This window comes from Halictus rubicundus, chromosome 1 (genome assembly GCF_050948215.1).
Source record: "Halictus rubicundus isolate RS-2024b chromosome 1, iyHalRubi1_principal, whole genome shotgun sequence".
Classification (NCBI taxonomy): domain Eukaryota; kingdom Metazoa; phylum Arthropoda; class Insecta; order Hymenoptera; family Halictidae; genus Halictus; species Halictus rubicundus.
In genome coordinates this window covers 28,737,475-28,761,626 of record NC_135149.1, presented here as the reverse complement: position 1 = coordinate 28,761,626, position 24,152 = coordinate 28,737,475, and the positions used below count along the sequence as shown (strand labels likewise).

At 44.3% G+C, this 24,152-nt stretch overlaps 1 protein-coding gene across 6 annotated transcripts in view; it reads right to left on the bottom strand.

The window, feature by feature from the left end:
- Positions 1 to 1,116: 1,116 nt before the first annotated feature.
- The window catches only part of LOC143360219 (zinc finger protein castor homolog 1), a 216,152-nt gene continuing 193,116 nt past the window's right edge, over positions 1,117 to 24,152 (bottom strand). For 5 of the 6 annotated variants that reach the window (XM_076798879.1, XM_076798912.1, XM_076798895.1 and 2 more), the window contains exons 7-11: positions 7,882 to 8,460; positions 6,143 to 7,780; positions 4,948 to 5,046; positions 3,297 to 4,227; positions 1,117 to 2,063 (exon numbers count right to left, since the gene is read on the bottom strand). In XM_076798879.1, coding sequence (XP_076654994.1) covers positions 1,559 to 2,063; positions 3,297 to 4,227; positions 4,948 to 5,046; positions 6,143 to 7,780; positions 7,882 to 8,460 — 3,752 coding nt within the window. In that variant the 3' untranslated portion in view covers positions 1,117 to 1,558. The remainder of the gene's footprint in view (positions 2,064 to 3,296; positions 4,228 to 4,947; positions 5,047 to 6,142; positions 7,781 to 7,881; positions 8,461 to 24,152) is intronic. The other variant, XM_076798923.1, reaches the window with a different exon arrangement.

The window sequence follows — 24,152 nt, the reverse complement described above, 5'->3', positions numbered from 1 at the left end:
GGTACCGACGTGCTTTACATTTTTTCATTCTTTTCACTTTTCGCTCTCGTAGTCTGCGCTCTGTCTCGTCTCCGGCTGGCAGTCTTTTTGTTAACTCTCGGTTTAGCAATACTGTTCGTAAATACGATTAACGTGAACGGGTACCCTCCCGGCCGCGGCACGTGTTCCCCGAGGAAGCGTATAATCTTTAGTACGATTCGATTGACTCTGTCGAAACAATATGGCGGACGAGAAAATGGCATTCGCGCGCCTCGATACACCTGAATCCGTTTCTCCGACCGGTGCTGCGCTTTACAAAAATTTCGCTCGTCGATCGAAGATCAATTTCGCTTGCCAATGCTTGTCGCGGACGCCATTTTCCCGCGCCAACGAAGCTACGAAACGGTAGCTGCTACCGAGACAGCAACGTCGCCGTCGACGAAAAGAGGACAATCAGTATGATATCTGACGGCGTAAAGATCATTGCACCGTCGCTGACAGACCACTCGCTCTCTCCCGCTGAACCATCGAATCGATCGTCATCAAAGCCGAAACGTCATCAAATTCAACACGTCTCTGAAATCACCGATGGTGCGATGGACTAGACACGACGCCATATTGAAACAGGATTTACAGTTGGCTCGCTAGCACATACAGAGATCCCTTCAGCGTTCTCCACAATGAATCTGACGATCATCGATCTTTCCACTGGATCCTCCAAGAACCCACACACACACACTCTCTCGCTCTCTCTCTCTCTCTCTCTTTCTCTCCCTTTCTCGCAATGTATATATTAACTATCTACTCTAGGACCTAAGTCGCCGCTGCACCACGCCGAGGGTACACGCTACTAAAAAAAAAAGAGAGAAGAAAAACAGAAGAAGAAAAAAACAAAAAGAAGAAGAAGAAGAAGAATAGAAGAAGAATAGAAGAAGAAAAAAAAATGTACAGGGGGTCTTTTGCTATTAAATATTACAGTTTGTCTTTTTCTTCGCGCTAAAGCTATAGACTCTCGTCGTCCTCGTTTTTATTGTCTACGGTTCTGCTCCCCTCTAACCATTGAACACCATACGAACGTCCCGAAGAATCTCGAAAGGTTTCTCTCTTCAAAACAAAAAGTTCCTCCTGAAAACTCGGCGACGACGGGGAAGAAGGTTCTTCCGGTTCTTCATCGCCGACGGCAGGCAGCAACGTTCCCGACGGTCGGTAAAATAAATATCCTCGTAAGTACGAAGAGTGACCGGCCGATCCGGGGATCCCTCGATCATCGACCGACGTTCCTCCCGACAGCTGCAGATCCCTTCTCGACGGCTGACTGATCGATGACTAGGTCGGGCTTGCCCCCTGATCATGCAGCGCGCTCGCAGAACCACAGGGCCGGCTTCGTCGCTGCGGGGAATGTCTAACAAGGTATGACGGACATTTGTGTGTGTGTCTTTTATGGTTTCTCAGTTCTCCGAGGATCGAGTGAACCCTAGATCCACATCGCCCCCCCCCCCCCGTGGCTCTCTTGGGGAATGTCTACGGGGACCGTCTTTCTTGAGCCTCCTCCAGCGAACAGCCGCTCGACCAGGCGTCGTTATGTGTCCATGTGTCTGTACTTGTGCGCTGACATCTGGGCCAGGCCCAGAACAGCGTACTGACACTGCAGACAATGGTAGTGCGTCTGTTTGCCAGAGTGCTGGCACTGCACGCCGCCGCAAGGCTGGCTGGGAGTGAACTTCTGGAAGCCCGCGGCCGCGATGCTGTCGAGCTTCGCGTGCTGGCGACGATGAGCGACCACTTTGTTCGTGTCCGTGCACACGAAGTCGCATTTCAGACAGTGGAAGTGCGACGCTTTGTTCTGCATCGAGCCCAACGACGATGTGTACGCGCACTGTTCCCTTCCGCAGGGTACGTTCGCTCGGTACTGTTGAAAGTCGCCGCCCATCAAGGTGTCCAGCCGTTCGTGGCGGGCCGTGTGCTGGACGAAACGGGTCTTGTCGCAGAACGAGTAGCCACAGTCCTGGCGCATGCAGTGGAAGTGGGTTTGGTGCTCCCGGTACCCGCAGTGGGGGTACCTGCAGTCCTCGTTGAAGCGGAACCTGGAGAGAAGAGGGATTCGTTAGGGTTCGTGAAGAAAGATGGGTGCTGTCTTTGGGGTGAGACTGCTGGGGGAGTCTTTGGAGGGCTTGGTCGTTAGTACTTGTTGGAGTTGGGTGACCTTGTAGAGGTACAGTAATGCCAAGACCGCGGATCTTTATGCAGAATCAACTTCGAGTAGTGTCTTTGGTGTGAGACTGCTGGGGGAGGAGTCTTTGGAGGGCTTGGTCGTTAGTACTTGTTGGAGTTGGGTGACCTTGTAGAGGTACAGTAATGCCAAGACCGCGGATCTTTATGCACAATCAACTTCGAGTAGTGTCTTTGGTGTGAGACTGCTGGGGGAGTCTTTGGAGGGCTTGGTCGTTAGTACTTGTCGGAGTTGGGTGACCTTGTAGAGGTACAGTAATGCCAAGACCGCGGATCTTTATGCAGAATCAACTTCGAGTAGTGTCTTTGGTGTGAGACTGCTGGGGGAGTCTTTGGAGGGCTTGGTCGTTAGTACTTGTTGGAGTTGGATGACCTTGTAGAGGTACAGTAATGCCAAGACCGCGGATCTTTATGCAGAATCAACTTCGAGTAGTGTCTTTGGGGTGAGACTGCTGGGGGAGTCTTTGGAGGGCTTGGTCGTTAGTACTTGTTGGAGTTGGGTGACCTTGTAGAGGTACAGTAATGCCAAGACCGCGGATCTTTATGCACAATCAACTTCGAGTAGTGTCTTTGGTGTGAGACTGCTGGGGGAGTCTTTGGAGGGCTTGGTCGTTAGTACTTGTTGGAGTTGGGTGACCTTGTAGAGGTACAGTAATGCCAAGACCGCGGATCTTTATGCACAATCAACTTCGAGTAGTGTCTTTGGTGTGAGACTGCTGGGGGAGGAGTCTTTGGAGGGCTTGGTCGTTAGTACTTGTTGGAGTTGGGTGACCTTGAAGAGGTACAGTAATGCCAAGACCGCGGGTCTTTATACACAATCAACTCTGAGTAGTGTCTTTGGAGTGAGACTGCTGGGGGAGTCTTTGGAGGGGCTTAGGAGGTACAGTAACGCCTATGATCGCTATGCCCAATAAAAATTGTTTACCTGAATTCCAACAGACTGGAGTGAAATGGAAACTGAGTTTAAAAATAATATTAGCATGTTTAAATTCTTCTAATGTATTTACAGTTTTCGGGAACTTCGAGTTACGCGTAGCTCGCCCAGTCCACCAAAGACAGGTCCACAACATGAAGAACATTTCACCAACCTGACGTATCCTTCTGGCACAGGTTCGTCCTTGAGCATCCTCATCGAGTGATGCAGCCTCTGCTTCTTGGCTTCGGGAGAGTTGCTATCGGGCGGGGAAAACGACCTCTTCAAGTTCAGGTTAGCAGCCAGTGAAGCTAGAGGGTTCTCATCCCTGGTAGGAGGTGGAAAGTTCGCGGGAGGTAGTCCCGGAGCAAACATGAGTCCCGGTGCGCCGGTATATATGCTACCGAGCGGCACGAAAGGTGGCAGGGTCTGGTTCATCAGCGCCATCTGTTGATTCATGGCGGCCATCACCGCGGAGAACTCACTGGGGCTTGGAAAATGGTAGCCGCTCAGGTCTAGCTCGAAGCTGTTTGGACCGGGAGATTGCTTGATAGCGGGAGGCAAACTGGGCTGGGACAGTTGTCCATTCTCGTTGCCGCCCATCACCGAGTTGTTCCCTTCGTCCTTGATCTCGCTGGGCTCTCTTTTCACGTTGGGCTCTCTTTTCACGTTGGGGACATTTTGCACGCCGACGTCGGCGCCGCATCTTGTGGGTTCCATTTTCACTTCCATCAGCTGGTTCTGCTGGTTCATCTGGCCCAACGTTTGCTGCATCTGACGCTGCATCTGGTTCTGGAAGTTCTGCGCCATCTGAGCGTTCTGAGCCATGAATTCGTGCTTCTGGGACAGCTGAGCCAGGTACTCGTGTTGTAGCTGATTGGGCACCTGGTTCGCGAGGTCGTGTTGCTGCTGGCTCAAGATGGCGCCGGTCGAGTGCTTCGCTATGTGAGCTACCAGTCGGTCTAGCTCCGACATCGCCTGGTTGCACGCGTTGCAATGGTAGTGGTTCTTCCTCTTCAACTTGCAGAACGGCCGGCCGCAACTCTGTTCTAGACCGTAGAGCGTGTGCGGCGAGGATGAGCTGGTGGATGGGAGAACTGGCGACTCTGGAATAGTAATAGTCATCGTTTAGTCGAAAATCATCATGGAGGCTGCGAGGATCTTGACGACACTGCTGGCAGACGAGGTCCAGGCAAACCCAATACATAAGAGACTTTTGTGCGAAGGGGTTTTTCATTTATTTACAGTTTCTCGATTGTAAGCTTTTTTGGAACATAATGTACCTGGGGTGGGTCACTTTATGTCTCCCTTCTAGACATAATTTAAATAGTGACTGGACAATAATTTAATGACTAGGCAGCTCCAAATGAATAGGTAAGATACATAACTGTGAAAGCATTAAATGAGCTCGAGAATGATGTTACATTGTTCTTGGCTCGTTAAAGTTATTCAGAGAAAGAATATATTTCTATTGCTTTTTAATTTACATGGAGATCTACAGTCTATCAGTGGCGAGTAAGCATCTTCCATGTGAAGGGACCATTTCTATATTAATTCTTATTGAAATATGTACAATATTTTCTATTTTCATATAATTTATTAAACCGCCTTTTAATTTATTAAACCCTCTCTTCTTGCTTCTCTTGGAAGCACCGTGGGTCAAAATTATGTACATCAAGTAAAGTAATTGTGCAGTCATTTTTCGGGGATGATACCGTGTGTGGAGTGTTCCTGAGTGTTAGGTTTGCCACGTTCCTCGCCTGATTCTATACTAAGAGAAAACACGTTTCAAGGCAAGAAAATCTGTCGTCGATAGAGACACGAACCTTGATGCACGGAAGTTCGCATGGATAGCACGACGCCCGGAAGTGCAGGTTCACTCGGCGGTCCACTGACCGGATAATAGGTGCCTGCCGCCCTCACCACTAGCAACAATCAACCAAACAACCAACACTTCAAATATACCTCCCACTAGAATTACAACCACCTTGTACAATAGATACATCAGACGCAAAGAACAAAAAAAAAAAAAGAAATCGACGCACAAACGCAACGACGACAACAAATGGGAAGGACGCCTCGCAACGTTCCATAAATCTTTGCTTCGTTCGACACATTAATTGGTTCATAACATTCGTTCACCATGACCTTCACAAAATATACATTTTTATGCATCAAGCAAGATTTTCTGAACACATTTGGTTTTTTAAAATTTTTTAAATTGGTAATTGTGTTTTTATTCGTATTCTATTCAACACTAGATCAATGAAGAACTAAAAGGGTCCACCTACAGTGTTTTCTCGATAAATGTCCACCGTGGCCCCTCGTGCTTTGGGTCCCCTAACAGGGTATACCCCACGGCAGTGGGGATAGTTCTAGGACTTTTATCGGCTAGATATTTGGGACATATATCGAGAAAAGACTGTACTTTGCACTGCTTCATAAAAATTTACTCGACTATAAATTTTATCATCGCCATAACCTTGAATAAGAAACTTTAGAACACATCGTTTGGAGAGACACAAGGTTCTAGTATCCACACAAAAATGGTTCCAGAAAATCAACCCATCCAGAGAACAATAAATTAATGAAGGGATACCAAACATACAAACAGGAAAGTAACCATTCTACTAAAACGAAGAATACGTTCAAACCAGCAAAGATTTATAAAACACCGTTCCAGCCGAGCGCAAAACCTAGATTTCCGGTAGCAAAACGTGACAGGATCTACGCTGCTCCTACAGGACATGATTGAAAACGAATCGTTACGTTTCACTACCAAAAATTTCAGACCAAGACGTCCTTTCGACAAAGCGTGGTTTCGCAAAAGCTCCGGTGGAGCCCTCGAAAGGTGGTGCTGATGTGTTCGAATATACAATTGTGGTGCGTGATACGTGCAGAAAAAAAAAAGACATGCAGTCGACCGACTCTGACTCGTGTGTCACTACCAAACTCAGAACTCTATAAAACAGTACTGTACAGGTGCACTGGGTTCGTGTCCGACTATCACTGGCCACTTACCGGTGGTCTTGCTGGCGTCCGGGCTGGGGATCTCGGGCTCTTTGTCGTCCATCATGGATCTGTTCTCCAGATCGGGGGTGTTCAAGCACTCTTCAGGTTTCTCGATCAGCTCCGCAGGATTCTTCACCTGGATCCTGGGTTTGGTCTCCTGCAGGACCTGCTGGATCTGATGATGACCATCGTGAGTCAAGGACTCTAGGCTGACAGCCTCGTTTTGGCCAGCGTGCTGCTTCTCGTGAAGAGCCATGGTGGAGTATCTCACGAACGAGTATCCACAGTTGGGCCTGGTGCAGTGGAAGTGCCGATTCACGCGATTGCTATGGCATCCAGGTAGCCGACAGTCCACCATTTTGTCGAAGAAGGCAAATCCGGACGGTATGTCCACGTTGTCGTGAAAGTCCTTGCTGTGCATGAGCAGCTGATCAGGTCTGTCGGTGGAGAAGTGACACCTGGCTTGGGAGCAGTGATGGTGTCTGGTGGACCTGAGCACGCAGGCAGGGTCGGGACACCCGTCAGGATTGTAGGTGGAGAAGCCTTCAGGCTCCCCAAGACTATTAGAAGGCGAAATGCTGCCCTCTCGATCCTCCATCAAAGGATTCGCAGTCAGACTAGGGGTCTGAGGTTTGGGTAGCTTGAAACTGGTGAAGATAGCCTGGGGAGAGTCGTGAGTGTGTGTGGCAGGGTCTCCTCCCGACCAGATCTCGATCACTCGGTTCTTCGGGGGTCGGCCTCGCTTCCGCCTGAACATGGCGTCGATGTTGGTCAGGTGGGTTAGGGTCACGTCCGAGGAGAGTGCATGAGACGAGCAGGAGAGGTTCAGCTGCCTGCTGTACTCGTGGATCTTGTAGTGCTGGAGCCTGCGGAAGGGCTTGTCAGTGGACAGGATCACCTCTCGACAGTTCTCCCAGTTGCAATGGTAGTGCTTCTCTTTGTCAGCGTATGGACAACCATCATCGCAACCACCTTCCTCGAAAAAGGCGTCCGTGATGCGTTCCTGGGTCTCGTGCTCCCTCAAATGCTCCCTCACCTCGCGGGGGTCCCTCAACGCGGCCCCGCATCTGTCCAAACCGCAATGATGATGGTCTCTGCCCAGGTGACAAGGACACTCCGCGTTCGCTGGCACCAGGTACGCTAACTCCGTGGCCGTTAGCTGACTCGGCTGCTGCTGATGCTGGTCGATAGTCATCGTGGAGCTTCCGCTGGCTGATACTGTGGTTGTCGGCGCTGTCAGGTCCATTGCCAGGTCGCTCCCGCTCTGGAACGAGTCGTCCAGGGAGTAGTATGACGGCGAGCCTCTGTCCTCGTTCGAGCTCTCCCCGTTTATGCTCAAGGACATGCTCTGGCCGCTCAGGTCGTCCGGGGGCCACGATCCTGGAGGTCTCGAGCCCCCTACCGAACCGATCTGCTTGTACTTCCGGTAGGCCAACTCTGACTCCTGGCGCTCGTGTTTCCGCTTGTGGGAGTACAGCTGGCTCAAAGAGTGCAGCACGTAGCTGCAGTGCGACCGGATGCAGTGGATATGGTTGCACACGCGGGAGAAACGGCACTGCTCGAACGGACACGACTCGGACTTCATGAACTTCTTGAAGCCGTCGCGGGACAGCTGCTCGTCCTTGATGTGGTAGGATTTGTGCTTGTCTGGAAGATGAAGAGGAGCTTGTTAAAGAATAGTCAAAGTATTGAATCTGAAGGTAGCGAAAGACGTGTCAATTGAGTAATGATTCAAACAGCTTGCTTACCCATGTCAGCTTTGTTCTTGAACGTGAACCTGCACCCAGGTCTCCGACAATGGAAATGCGTGGTCCTCTGACCGACGAAGGTGCAGTGTTCAGTGGCGCAGCTCTCGGTAGCTCGAAATCTCTGGAAGCCCTCCTGTATGATAGCGGAATCCTTACGGTGGTAGTTGGCGTGCATCTGCACGTCGGACGTGGATATGTAAACCTTGTCGCAATTCTCGTGGATGCAGTGGTAGTGGGTCTGTTTTCGATTATGAGGGCAGGCACGGCCCGGATGCCTCTCCGAGCAGTCGTCCGTCGGCGAGTACCTCATGAAACCGTGCTGCAAAGATTCGTCCCTCTTTTTGTGCCACTTGAAATGCCTGATCATCTCCTCCTTCTTGACGAACACCCTACCACTGCAGTCCAAACAGTGAAAATGCTCTCGGCAGCCGAGTTCCTTGCAGTAGGAGCTGCCGCACTCTTGGCCGGACGTGTACCGCCTCACGTATCGAGAATAATCGATTATCGGCTGGGACACCGAGCTTTTCGAGCTACCGATCAGCGTGTCGGCGACTGGAGACATGCTTTGTCTTAGCAGAGCTGAAATCAGAAAATTGCAGACGTTAATTATTGCGGGAATACAGTTACCACCAGATTGCGGATTATATGAAAAATTAAAATTTTCTAAGTTTTGCAGGGAACAGAAGCTGGATAACAAGTGTGCTTCTTCTTGAAATATTTTGAATAAATTGAAAATAATATTATATTTATCTAATGATTCTACAGTTCTCTATTTTAACTGTTCATTTTTGTTACAAAATTGGGTAGACGAAATTCAAATAGTGAGAAGGTTAAAACGATTGAGGGGTGTCAATACAGTATTTTCAATCTATTAAAATTATTAAACAAAGAATTTTTCATTTGGTTTCTATTCGTTGCAATCGATGAAGGACCTGTTTCTTGCAACTGATGCAGAACGTTCGCATTTTGATTATTTTTATGTATTCTGTTAGGGCGGTTGGGGAATTATTTTCTCAATTTTCTCAACCCCCTTTGACAGTTTTGAATTTCGCGCCGGGAATAGGTTACTATGTTTTCCGTAGTGGATAGGGTCCTATCTCTGGTTGTGAATGTAGAGTGCAGCTGGCAAAATAGAAAGTCGATGGTAAGGAAGGACAGCAGAGTTATCGACTCGTGTGCGTTCACTGCTTTATCGACTGTGGTGGCGATGCAGTTCTGTCGCAGCTGCCGATGCACGATTAACGCTCGACGTATAAAAGGTTGTATAAGGCTAAGGCTGTATAAGAGTGGTATGTGTTGTTTTCTTCAAATTTCGTGATTATATAGTTCAAGAATTGATTCTCCAAGACTATTCTCCCTCTGGTTATAATTTTTGCACGTAATTCACACGAATGTCCACAATAAATGTACGAGACATTGAAGAACCACGAAGTAGTGGAAAAATAGAAAGGGGGTTTATATGAAAAATCGAGCACGGTGCAATAATTGATTAAATGAGACCATTCGTACACTGGAAACGGTATAATTGTTGCTACGAGTACAGGAAGTTCCAGAATAATTTTACAAGAAATTGAAAAACCACGAATTAGAAAAATAGAAAAGGGGTTGGTGGATTAAACTATCCTTTCCAAAGGACGGTGGAACATTTGATTCGCAGGAGATTATTTGTGTTATAATTTTTGTAACAAAGACAGTAACTGCCGCAATAAATTTACAAGAAATCAAACAACCGAGAAACAAATAAATATGGGGGGGGGTTGATGGACAGGAGGATGGACATTCGGTGCAACAGTCGATTCGAAGAAGCATCCGGGTGTTCTCGCGGGTTCCCGATAGTTTGCGGAACATAATGCCGGAGCATAATGCTCTCGGGGCCTCTCCCTCGCAACCTTTACCATTTCGTCTCTTTTCTGGTTGCTCGTTTTTCTTTCGTTTCGGGCCGTCGAGACCGTCGGGAGAGGGGGGTGGGGGCGGGAGAGGGGGAACCCTCTCCACTCTTTCGCGGTACACACGTGCGCATAAAACCCACTGGCTGCACACGCGGGTTATACCCATCTTCTCCCGGCTACAAACGGAGCGAGAACGGGGGACCCCTAAGAGAAATATTCGACAATTTTTAAACTCGTTTCTGAACGCATTCAAACGCGCGGAGAGAGTCGGCAAGTAGGAATTTCTCGGAATCAGCCCGGGCCCTTCGCCTCGTACTCGGACCGCGGTTTCCGGCGAAAAGGGGCGGGGGGACACACACGCTATATATTCCCTATATATTCTCTCCCCCCCCCCTCGGTTACATATTTCGCGGTTATTCGCGGGATTCCTGGGACCGGCGAGGTCCATGCGAGAAATCCCCGAAAACATTTTCATCGCCGCCCCGATTTTTCGCGACGTCGAACCGATTCCATTGTTTACCCATTTTATTAGCGAAAATATCTTTTATTGTCAAATCCACAGATACCACAGATTCTGCTTACACATTCTTCTCCACATTTTTCAAACATCGTGGTTTAGTGCAATTAAGTTTACTTCTGTAATTTTTATATTAAATCCTCCCACAAATTTTATATTAACCCTTAGCACTCGAATGGCGACTGTAAGGCACCACTGAAAATTGCTGTATCGTTATTCAAAATATTGTTTACATTATTAAATTTGTTTGTATTTACTAAACATTTCAGAATTGTACAAATTGGTTGCACCATGCTCGTATGTGTTCATTCTCCATGAACAAAAAATATATAGAAGGGAAACATTCTAGGTCGGAAGAAATGTTTCGTTTTCGAGTTAAACTAGCTTCGAGTGCAAAGGATTAAATCCTCCCGCAATTTTTATATCAAAATTATTTATTTGTTTATTGATAGACGTTGATTCGATGCTTTATTAGCTGCACTTGATTGTGAGACATTCATAGCTCTTGATTTATACTGAATATTTACGTTAAAATGTTTCTGGCTATTTTGTTACCTTTACGTTAAACGATTGCAAAACCAACGTGAAATAATTCTCATTTGTGTCAAGATCGTTCTGTTGCACAAAAAAATTTCCTTCTTCTTTCAATTTTTAGACCTACGTGCACAATAACCATTACTCATCTGCACGCCATTTTACTGAAAATAAGAGGAAGCTGATGCTTCTAATTGCACGCAATTATACACTGTCCCAACGACGGTAATTTTCCAATCGATTCTCAGCTAGACTCATCGAAATCATGCGCGACTCATTGGAATTGCGAATTCGCGTTTGGTCCACAGGGCGTTCGAACGAATAATCCGATTCAGAACCGGGAACGGTCTCGCGTATTATTGCGTAACGTTCGGTTATGGCTATTAATCTATCCTCCGGCGTGCAGTAATTATGTAACGCAGCTGCGTGTTTTGTGCCGCTCGTTAGAGCCACCTTCTTCCGAGCGGCGACGAGGAAATTCGGATCCGCGTGAATTTACAGCCTCGCGCTGTTCTTGTCGCGCGGAGAACCAGAGCGAAACGGAAACGTGGGTCAAGTGAAAGAAAAAAAAAAAGAAAAAATAATAACAGACGGTGAATAGTATGCTTGGAAGGGTCAAGGCTCGATCGGTTGGTATTAATTAAGAATAAACGCGTGCGCGAGAGAGTGCATGATTATCTCTCTCTCTCTCTCCCTCTCTCTGTCTGTCTGTCGTATCCGGGAACGTCAGACATTTTGTTGACGCCTAATTATGCGGTCCGCGTCGCAGGAAGCGTGCCAAAACCGCCGCGGTACCGACTTGTCGAACGGAACCTGGCCTTGGAACTCGTTAAAAGCCACAATGATGCATATTCTTTCGCAAATCGGCCGTTGTCGACTCGATTTCTCAGACCACTGTTCCCTGGGAACGGTCTCAGACCGTTTGGAAGCTGCGGGGGGCTTTGTGTACAATCGAGTGCAACAAGTTGACCGCCTCGCCGTGACATTTATAGTCGTTTGTTCGGGACGAAATTATTTTTGCTGCTGCGACCGGCCGACGCGATCCGCCATGTCCGTGGTTTGGCGGAATTAGGCTCTGACACATTTTAGCACAATAAATTCAAAGTTTATCAGAATGCTTTCGCTGGTTCTGGAATAATTTAAATCGAACTGGGGACTTCGATCTTTCGGTTCTAGTTTGATTTTGTGTTATCGTTGCAATTTTATTTGATGTTATTTGAAAATTATTATTATTTCTGATAGTATTATTATCACTTTTGACATTCTTATTTTTGGTATTATTACTTCAAACCCTTTTGGGATTTTTACATCTAGCATTTTTAGCACTGGATTTACAGATTCTAGATTTTTAAGATTAGAGTTTTGTCAAAATGACGGATTCTAATATTTTTTATTTACTATTGAGATTGTAATATTGAGATTGTGAAGATGCATCCATAAGGAATTATTTGACAAATTGTTTTCTTCGGGTGTATATTATTTAAGAAATGGGTACTTTTGATTTTTACATCTAGTATTTTTAACACTAGATTTACAGATTGTAGATTTACAGATGTAGTAGATTTGCTAGATTATTTTAAGATTAGATTTTTGTCAAAATGACGAATTCTAATATATTTAATTTACTATTGAGATTGTAAAGATGCATCCGTAAGGAATTATTTGACAAATTGTTTTCTTCTGGTGTATATTATTTAAGAAATGGCTACAAATTTTTATTTTTACATCCAGTATTTTTAACACTAGATTTACAGATTGTAGATTTACAGATGTAGTAGATTTGCTAGATTATTTTAAGATTAGATTTTTGTCAAAATGACGAATTCTAATATATTTAATTTACTATTGAGATTGTAAAGATGCATCCGTAAGGAATTATTTGATAAATTGTTTTCTTCTGGTGTATATTATTTAAGAAATGGCTACAAATTTTTATTTTTACATCCAGTATTTTTAACACTAGATTTACAGATTGTAGATTTACAGATGTAGTAGATTTGCTAGATTATTTTAAGATTAGATTTTTGTCAAAATGACGAATTCTAATATATTTAATTTACTATTGAAATTGTAAAGATGCATCCGTAAGGAATTATTTGACAAATTGTTTTCTTCGGGTGTATATTATTTAAGAAATGGCTACTTTTGATTTTTACATCTATTATTTATAGCACTAGATTTACAGATTGTAGATTTACAGATTTAGTAGATTTGCTAGATTTTTTTAAGATTAGATTTTTGTCAAAATGACGGATTCTAATATTTTTAATTTACTATTGAGATTGTAAAGATGCATCCATAAGGTATTATTTTACGCATCGTTTTCTTCGGGTGTATATTATTTAAGAAATGGCTACAAATTTTGATTTTTACATCTAGTATTTTTAACACTAGATTTACAGATTGTAGATTTACAGATTTACTAGATTTGCTAGATTTTTTTAAGATTATATTTTTGACGGATTCTAATATTTCTAATTTACGAATATTGAGATTATAAGGGTTTATCCATGAAGAATTATTTGACCAATTGTTTTCTTGGGGTATACATATATCATTTTAAAAATGGCTACCAATTTAGAAGTTTTCTATAATTTTCTGTAAGTTTCTGTAATGTTTCCCAGTGTGAATTTGGTACCATCTGGTATTTTTGAAACACGGTACTGAAACAGAGGTTCTTCTGCCGTCGAAAAATATGAAAAATATGTTTAGGTTCGTTTGGAAGCGTGCACGACCGTCGAAATTGCACAATCGCCCGGAGGTCGACGCGCCGGGATTAATGTCCCCCATTGTGATCGGATCGCAAGTTTCGGATACAAGTTGCTATAGAAAGGTAGTTCTAAGGGCCGGGGCTCGATCGTGCCACCCACAAGGCGTCTCGAAAAGCGCCGGTCCGGTTTTTCATACCGGGTCGAATAATGCGAGAAACGTGACACGGCTTAAGGGGGCAAATCTTAAAAAATATGAGAAACTCGGGGGACGACACGCACCGGGCCCCCTCGATGCCCCCTTTTTCTACCCTTAACGCGAGATCCACCTTTCAGGCTGAACCCTTTTATTCGTGGTTCTTGAAACTCGCGACGAGAGAGAGAAAGAGGAGTGAGAGGGGGAAGAGGGGAAGTGGAGGGGAGAAAGAGAGAAAGGTCGGAAGGCCCCGGTAGCTTGAAATTTTCAAAAAGCCCGATCCTGAAAAGCAGGCCCCGTATTTCAGTGCTCTCCTCTTTTTCTCCCTGCCTCCCCTGTTTTCTCCTCCTTTTTTTAATCATTTAATCCGCGTGGCCTCGACGAGCGTAACCCTTTTATGCTAGCCTGACCTGCGTGCACCCGAAATCCTCGAGGACGCATAATCTACACGCACCCGGACTACTATAGACGCGACGACCAGTGGGGAATTCAATGAAACTGTTCCAGCAACGTTCTGATACCCTCAACTATCGTGACTGAAAATTTTCTGGCTCGGAATCGGCAGAATTTGTTGTTGCATTTGTCTAGGGGTGGTTTTTATTTTTTACAAATTTAGTGTGACAGTTGATGTGCGAGAGATACATTGTGCGCGTAATAGTTCCACTTTTTGAAGGTCCGACTGTGAAGGAGATTATTTTTGAGCTTGTCGTAGGGTTGAACAAGGTGGAATTGCATTTCAAATATTTTAAAGGGATAATTTCTTTCTTGGGACTTGATTCTCTAAAATTTGTCTGTCTTAAAAAATATTGTAATCAAAGAGAATAATTACTAAAGCATCAGACTAGAGGATGAACGATTGTTAATCCTCCAAGGGGGTTGAACATTGTAAGAGTGCATTCGAAATTCTTTAAAGGGATGATTCCCATTCTGGAGATTGCATTCCCTAAAATTTGTCTGTATTAAAAAATATTGTAATTAAAGAGAATAATTACTGAAGCATCAGACAAGAGGATAAACGATTGTTAACCCTCCAAGGGGGTTGAACATTGTAAGAGTGCATTCGAAATTCTTTAGAGGGATGATTCCCACTCTGGAGATTGCATTCCCTAAAATTTGTCTGTATTAAAAAATATTGTAATTAAAGAGAATAATTACTGAAGCATCAGACAAGAGGATAAACGATTGTTAACCCTCCAAGGGGGTTGAACATTGTAAGAGTGCATTCGAAATTCTTTAGAGGGATGATTCCCACTCTGGAGATTGCATTCCCTAAAATTTGTCTGTATTAAAAAATATTGTAATTAAAGAGAATAATTACTGAAGCATCAGACAAGAGGATAAACGATTGTTAACCCTCCAAGGGGGTTGAACATTGTAAGAGTGCATTCGAAATTCTTTAGAGGGATGATTCCCATTCTGGAGATTGCATTCCCTAAAATTTGTCTGTACTAAAAAATATTGTAACAAAAGAGAATCATTTCCGAAGGATCTGACTAAAGAATAATTGATTTTCAACCCCCCATGTTGACCATAACTAGAACGCATTCTAGACTGTTTAAAGGGATGATTTATTTATGGAATCAGTGTTCAGTAAAATATGTCTGTGTTAATAATGATCGGAATATCAAAGAATACTCTCCGAACGAAAAACCAACCCCCCGGGAGGGGTTGTCGGGATAAAACCATCTCAGGGTCGAATCTGTACGAATAATGTCCATTCAGTTAATTCTAAAAATTATTGTAATATCGAAGTAGCTGCTGAATCTAACGAATAATTAATTGTGAACCCTCTCGGGGGGTGAAAAGAGGTCTCGAGCGCCGAAATACACGGGGGGGGGGGGGGGGATGACTCGCACCTATGAAACAAGATCGGACCAAGTAATTATACGCTAACAATTCGCGCAAGCAATTTCGTCGGTCGGCCCGACTATAATAATTGACTGTCAACGGTTCAAGGGTGAACGTAACCCACAAAATCGCGTGTTTGGATAATGCGTCAAGTGCCCGCTGCGTCGCAAGTCCGTTCTCTCCTCGCGAAGGGCCCCCATTCAGCCCTTTTTCCGTCCTTTCTCTCTCTCTTTTTCTCTCGAGAGGGCCTAAATACCGACAAAAAAAATCTCCCAAAGGGCAGCCTCTCCATCCCCCGCGCACCCCTTTCTACCCCTTTTTCGACGGCCCTCGTCACAACATTGTTTCCGGAAAAACGGCTCCGGCAAAGGAGTAACCGGCCAGATGCGATTTAATGAGCCGGAATAGAGACGCTGCGTTCATTCCTGGGGGTGAAATAGGGGTGGGGCGGGGGGGGGGATGAAACGCGGCTGGTGGGAATATTGTGACGGTGAGTTTTAATATTTTTGATGAAGCTACGGGGGCCGGGGCTCCTGAAAGACTCCACGGAACCGATCGACCGCGAGATCTGTGCCGGTTCGATGTTTCAACCCCTAAATATTAACTTCTGTTTCACTGACTTCCGATTTTCATGCAGCGAGTAGTCTCGCACCCTCCATGATTTACACCTTTATCTCTGCCTATTTTCTGGATTTCCCTCCGTTGCACAAATGACTTTCGAAAAATATTTCTATTTGGTCGTCAGCATCCCTTATTTGAACTTTGTTGAACTGACACGACATTTATTTTGTAGGAAAGCAAATATGCTAGGCTCCAAGTAAAGCATTGAAATTGCTTATCGTTTTCTCTAACCACAGGAATTTTGGTAAAATTATATCGAAGGGACTTTCCAGTCTGGCCTAAAAATTGAAAGATTGAAAAATTAAAAATAATATAAAAGTAATATATAATAATCGATTAAAATTGAAAAAAATTGAAGTTTTTCGCAATGACCTTGCCCTTCAATCTTTTCCCACAAAATGTATCCTGCATTGCACAAGTTTTAACAGCCAAGACTCCGTAGATTCGCGATAAGGTAGAGCGACCACGTTACCGACAAAAACAGTCGAAAAATGGTTTCTTGGCTCTTGGGTTTCAATTACTATTGGTATTGGAAACGTTGCTGGTTTCTCCGAGTAATTGAGGAAAGTCTGGGAAAACTGGAGTACGCCATCTTGGGAAATAGGAACCGCACGGATTAGAATTTTCTTGAGGCCCAATCTCGCGTCTTTTGCTAACAAAATCGGTTTTATATTGCAGCAGAAGCGATAGATTTAGAATTGTGTGTTAAAAATGAAACTGGTTCCTTCCGAGGGAAGGAATGTGAGTGAAAAATGCAGAAACGAGGATTCCTGGGAACACGGTCGAATCCACGGATATCAGAGGAGCCGGTTCTATAAATATCGTTCATAAATCTCGCGAGTGCACGGTGGAGTAATAATTAGGAAGAGGAGCGGGTAGACAAAGGCGCGAATAATTCTATCGGCAGAGGTGCCCGGGGTGGTAGAGATCGTAAATTCCCGTAGTCGGAAGGAGGCCGAGTGTGCGCGAAATGCTCGTTCGTGTCTCTCGGTGGCCATCTCTGGAGAGGCTTCTTCCCTAAAGAAGGAAACGGCGTTAATTATAATGATGGTTCTTGGCCGCGTTTATTTCTGGTCCGATTCCATGAGTCGCGACCAGAGAGAAAGAGAGGGAGGGAGAGGGAGAGAGAGAGACGGAGAAATTTGGGAACGAAGATGAAGAAGAAGAAGAAGAGGGAAGAAGGTGCTAAACGGATAGCGCCCGGAGAAACGGGACAGTAGAATGGCGACCATAACGTAATTTTGACAGAAATAACGCCGTCGTTGCTCTCGCTGAGGGACAATAAGTCCGCGACACTCTCTCGCGGTGGATCTTAGAATAGTTTAGTGTCCGCCTTACGCGCTTTCTTGCTTTCTCCTTTCCTCGTTCGTGCTCCTCCCCGTTCTCTCGCTTTCTCTCTTGTTCTCTCCCTCTCCTCGCGAACTGTTCCACCTTCAACCGCGACTTTCCCGTTTCAGACGCTTTCGGGTGACCCCGCTGGCGCCACGATTTTCATGGTTCCACTGATCGCCCCGCACCACTGCCATAAAAACTACCGCTTCAATAGTTTCGCCACAATTCTCGCAAACCACAACCGATTAAGCGAAAATTTCTTCTTCTCGGTGGAGAAGATCCGGATTTTATCGGGATATCAGTATAAACGAATCTACTTCGCAAGAATATTTTTCAATTATTCGTAATTATTAACCCTTTGCGCTCGAAGCTATTTTAACTCGAAACATTTCATCCGACCTGGAATATTTCCCTTCTATGTATTTCTTGTCGTGTTATACATACGAAAATGTTGCAATTTACTCGTACAATACCGAAGTGTTTAGTAATTTATTCAGTACAAACACATTGGATAATGGAAAAAATATTTTGAATAATGATACAGCAATTTTTAGTGGCGCCTTACAGTCGCCATTCGAGTGCTAAGGGTTAATCTACCATAATTGTTAAGCTAGCTGCAGTGGTTTGATTCTACTGGTTATAGCTAGTTTCCCTGTTACGTTCTATTTCTAATTAATTCACAAACGTTTTGCCAACGTTCCATTTCCTCATTCACGGAAGAAAAGAGAATCCTCATCAACCCCTATAGTGCGAAACCAAATAACTAATTTCGTAGCCTCAGTATTTAACACTCATCGAAAAAATCTTTACCACGAGTTTATAACTCGAAGAAGTATAACAGTGTCCGAAAGACGATTTAAAATTGCTTTTTCTAATTTATGGGTCAAGAAATAGGGGTGGTGAATGACTAGACTGCGGATGTGTGTGCAAAATAAAAATTTGCTTCACTAATTGCAACAGACAGGGGTACAAATGAATCTACTTCGCAAGAGCATTTTTAAATTATTCGTAATTGTTGAACTAGCTACCTGAAGTGATCTGATTTTACTTGTTATAGCTAGTCTCGCTGTTACGTTCTATTGCAAATAAATTCACAAACGTTTTGCCAACGTTCCATTTCCCCATTCACGGAAGAAAAGAGATCCTTCATCAACCCCTATGGTGGCAAACCAATTAACTAATTTTATAGCCTCAGTAGTTAACACTCATTGCAATAATCTTTACCACGAGTTTACAACTCGAAGAAGTATAACAGTGTCCGAAAGAACATTTAAAATTTCTTTTTCTATGGGTCAAGAAATAAGGGTGGTGAATGACTAGACTGCGGACGTGAGTGCAAAATAAAATTTTTCATCGTTAATTGCAACGTACAGAGGTCAGGTAAAAATGTCGTTCTTCCTTTAATAATTTCAGGGGGTTGAAAATAATATATTTATATTTTTAACCCTTATCGGACCCCACGACCACAGCGACAAAGTACTATTTTACGTTAAATAGTTTCTTAAAATTGTCAGGGTTAAAAGCTTGCAATCTTCGATTTTCTCATCTGCTCATTTTTATCCTAAACTCATGAAATCCCCATCTCCGAATATTATGCCGCACCCCGTTACTTTTAATATACACACGTCTGTGACAGTGGTGTTGCGTTAAGGGTTGAATTTGTGCAAGCTCGAAGCGAAGTATTGCCGGCGAAAGAGCTAGAAAAAAGGGAATTCTGCCGGGTCGGCGGGGTTCGGTAGGATGATTAGGTCTCACGAGGAGGCATTCAGCCGGGAGGCAAGATCGCGGAAGGGTTTTTCTTTGGGGAGATCGAGGGGGGTTGGTGGCGTTCCCTTTGATCAGCGGGGCCTCGAGTGTCAGGGCCGAATCCCGATGCACCGAAAACGGGATTATTCATCGTCGTCGATTATTCAGCGGCTCGAGTCCATCGTCGAAGCCTTTCGCGAGGAACTGGCGGAGAAGAAGAGAGAGAGAGAGATAGAGAGAGAGAGAGAGAGAGAGAGAGAGAGAAAGAGAGAGAGAGCGTGTGCGTGAACGAGCGAACGCGCGCGCGTACAAACGGTCGTTAAAGCAATCGAGCCACGTGCTACGCGCGTCTCCGTCCTCCTCTCCTCCCTTCCTCCGGTTTCTAAAGGCGCATTCATTAATGTCGCGTATGTAGCCGGTATCGTTTTACCCCTCCGGCGAGGCGCGGAATTTTTTTTTTTTTTCGAACCCCCACCCCGCGTCTGGTTTTTTCATTATAATCGAGACTATGCCCTCGGACGTATGGATTTTTCGGGCCACTGTTACACGGACATGCTACTTAGTGTCAACCCCCTTCTCTCTTTCGTCGTTCTTTTCACGGAACCGTGGTTACATCGTCCCCCCCCCCTCCTCTACACCCCCTTCTGCTACCCCCTTGCTTATGGCGGCCGTGTTAAATTTAAACAGGGGGGGCCACGGCGAACAATCGTTTCCGGAATTATTGACCGAGCGGACCCGAACTGGGTTAATCATTGTTCTCGCGTTACTGACCAAGAGGAAACGCAGAAATGTATTTCTGCATTGTGTACGGTGCAGGGGGGGGGGGGCTTGAACAAAATTTTATGTCCTAGAAATGACGGGTATTGTTGTCAGTTAATCTTAAAGTTCGGGGGTCGAAGGCGGGAGATCTTGCTGGAGGATTAGCGCTTGATTTGTTTGATAGGGGAGTGTGAGTGAGGATTAACATTTTTCGCTGGAGGGTGGTTTTGGATTGTGAGAGTCAGAGAGGGTCAGTCTCGATGAAACACCGTGAAGTTGCAATGATTTTTTATTTTGAAGTAGTGCTAGGCAGAAATCAAATATTGCAGTGTCGATCCGAATAAACATTTTTCTTTTTTATTAGGAAGTATAAGAAAAATTAGAAAAATACCGTCAAGTGATCGAAATTGAAGGAGGACCAACCTCGAAAAAATTTCACGCCCCAAAACCGTCGGGTATTATAGTTATTTGATTTCAAAGTTGGGGGTTGGAATTTGTTGAATCTCTTCGAAGGATTAATGCACTATTTTGTAATTAAAAGGAAGAGCGCAAATAAAAATTGAAATTTTCAATATAAACGCTGTTAATACTTTTAAAAATAGAACAAAGAGGATCCCAAAAAATATTGTATCCGAAAGCCTGAAGTTTTAAATAATTTTCAATTTTAAACCGGAGTCCAAGCCAGGCCAAACCTCCACAGCGTACCTTATCTTAAAGAAAATTTTGCTCGCTCCCACCGATCGAGAAAAAATAAAAAAATTACTCCAGAATTAAGAGAACATTATACCGAATGACCCTAAAAAATTTCATCCTCAAAAACCACGGAGTACAATAGTTATTTAATATCAAATCCAGGGGGTTGAATCTATACGCAGCGTTCGTCGGGTGACTATTTTAAATTTCGAACGGACATTGGGGTACGGGGCGCGATCATCGAGATTTCCTATGTAAGGGGTTTAAATTTTAAAATAAGAGGGGCACGGTAGCCAGACTTTCCACGACCCCTAAAATCCGGCAGCCCCCGGGTTGGCGGATAAAGATTTCTCGTTTCAAAGGAAAGGCCACCCTTTCGCCGGTGTTTCCACCGTTACGGGGGTAAATTGAGTTCGAGCGAAAACACGCGTACTACTTATCCCTGTCTCACCCCCGTCCCCACACACCGAGCCACCCCAATTCGCTCTTACGTGCGACTGGCGTAAACTTTTTTCACGAGGGTGAGAGTAATATCGGCCATTCACGTGCGAGCTTGTTCTCCCACCCCAATGCACACGCGTGCGTTCACCCCCGTACCACCCCCTTCTTCCCGAAAATAAACAGAATCGAACCCTTTCTACGAATTCAAACAGCCATAAGAGGGAGCCAGCCTACTCGCGTGCTCTCTCGCGCGCGCGCATACACACCCCTTTTGTTCAACTTTCGAAAACTTTATTTCTGGTGTCGATCCATACAGAAAGGATCCAAGGGGATGGAGAGGGGAGCTTGGAAAAAAAAGAGAGTAGCCACGGATCGTCGATCCGCTGTCAAAACACGAAATTCGACGCACGGTAATCGGCGCAGCCCTGATTTTTCATTCAACGAATTTTCCGGCGATGAGAAAGGGGTGCGAAAATGGATCGGCTATAAAATCGTCAAACGGGGTGAAACGTTCGAAGGATCGATTGCCCTCGGTGTTTACCGGAAACACGATACTGTTGAACCGATCCCCGGGGGAACGAGATGATTAATCAGACCGAGGGATAATTAAGGGAAGGCCGAGCGTTTCCGAGAGCACTATCGATGATTTTAATTGCTTCCCGTGGCGGACGTTTTTGCGGTAATTTGCTATGGAGGGCCTTCAAACCCTCTGTTTACACGCGATGACGTTCGGAAGAGACGAATTTTCGGAATGCTGCAGCTGTAACTGGAGAAGACTCACTCGATGCCACCCCCTTTCTTCATTTCTGATGCTGGAACGAAGCGACTTCAATCGAAGAAAAATTTTCTGTGCAACCCCCAGGCTGTGTGCACAAATTACAAATTAAATTATGTTCATAAAATAGCAAATTAGTTCTAGAAATATCGATTATATCCATGAAAATGAGAAATTTTGTTCACACAGAATTTTTAAGGGTTGAAGGGGTGAACTGCTTTTTTAGTGTATGAGTCAACGAATAGGGGTGGTAACGAATAAAATGAATGCTTCTAGAGTGACATCATCGAAATTCTAACAATTTAATTCATTTAAACATAATCTGAAGTGAACGAAAGGGGTTGAAACCGTTTTTAGAATAATAACTTGAAAGGTAGGTATTTAAAAATTATTTAAAATCACATACACTTACGCAACAAGAAATATTCAGAGAAAATAGAAAATAGAAGCTTCGAGCTTTAAAATGCTTCTAGGTTTATCAACGCAGGATTCTTTTTTGCTAAATTATGACAGTATGAACATCAAGAATTTTTGTAACACGAGAATCTTCAGTCTGGGATACTTTTTAGAGCAACTTTTTAGGGGTACCCATAAGTAATCAATTGTTTGCAAAGAATTTGTTTTGCCTTTAGTTCTGTACCAATCGTTGAAGAGGAAACACGTATTCTTTTACAGTTTTCGGTGAAGCATCCTGTACTCAAAATATTCTAATAATTTTTTTTCAACCCTGTAATAAAATGGCGGCGCCCGTACCGTCCGAGGATCATATTCGTCATGGCAAACTTTTTCATTTTCATGCGGGATTTAATGTAACAAGAAAGAAAATTTCCGATGTTTATGGAGATTTATCGAAGGTCAACAAGTGTCAACGTTGGTTCAGAAGGTTTACTGCTGGCGATTATGATCTCTTCGACGAATTTTTAGATATTTTGCTTCGCGAACCCTGCATTTCTATAAGAGGGGGATTAAAAATTTGCGGGAAAGATGGCAAACTAATAATGATGGTGAAAACTTTAATTCACTGCAAAGTTTGTTCTAGATTCCAAAATAACTGATCACTTATGGGTCCCCCTAAACATTCGCCTCTTAATAAAATGATTTCAAGCGACTGCTAGGGTAAATTCAAAATTAACAATTTTCGCTTGCTGCTAAAACGATTTGTATGGAACAAATTTCAGATTTCATAGAATAAATTCGAGCCCGAAGGTTGGCGGTCGAGGTATTCTTCCGGGTGCGAAAACAGCGTTAGGCTTGTTCTCGGAGAGTCCACGTCCCCGGGAAAATTCACGACAAATCGCCGGACTCTATTTGCTCTTCGGTGGCCGGTGGCAAGCGTATTTCAAAGTTCCACAATGTCCCATAACGCTCGCTGATTTACGAGATCGCGTGTCCGATAACTTTCGAATATTCCCCGAGAGCGAGTGGCTGTTAGCCTTAACAAGGCAGTTCGACGAGTGCGTAACGAGCGAGGACTATTATTAAGTGCGCCGCCACGCTCTATCGGTGCCCGGTGGCGTTTCCGTCTACGTTCGAGACGCGATTGAACGAGATCCACCCCTCGTCTGGTCACATTTTTCCGGAAAAGCTCGCCGGTTTCGATCCTTGAGGCCATTATCCTTCGTCCTCGGCAATTGGAACGAGGCCTCGAGAGCCTGCGGAATTATTCCCTCGTCCCAATTTGGATCACATTGTCTACCGTGGCGCAAAAGAGATCGCCACTTGATCCGACAAATTGGTGTCTCGAACGAAATAGCTGATTTCATTTTATTCTCTAATTTAGAAATTTAATCCTCGGAGATTGGGTGGGAATTGACGATGACATTGGCGATCGAGGTAATGCGAATATTATATTGTCTCGCTTCGTGTTACGATTTTTCTAGGATTTGATGGTCTTAATTCTACCTATGTTTTACTATACTCGGTATTTGAAATCAATTTTCAGACTCTAGAATTATTTGTATTCTAACGATACGATGCTTGAGATGAAAGTGACAGTAGAATAAAGAATAAGATAGTATCATCCAAAAGAGATCGAGAAAAAATTCGTTTTAAAAATAATGTATTTCCATTTTTAACTGATCACAATTTTTAAACCGTGATAATTTTTAGGTTTAATTTTATGCATCTACAGCCACTCCTTGTGTCCTTAGAATTTTTTCAATTTCACTGAGCCATAAAAATTAAATCAGAGGAATTAGTGTTGCGATTTTTC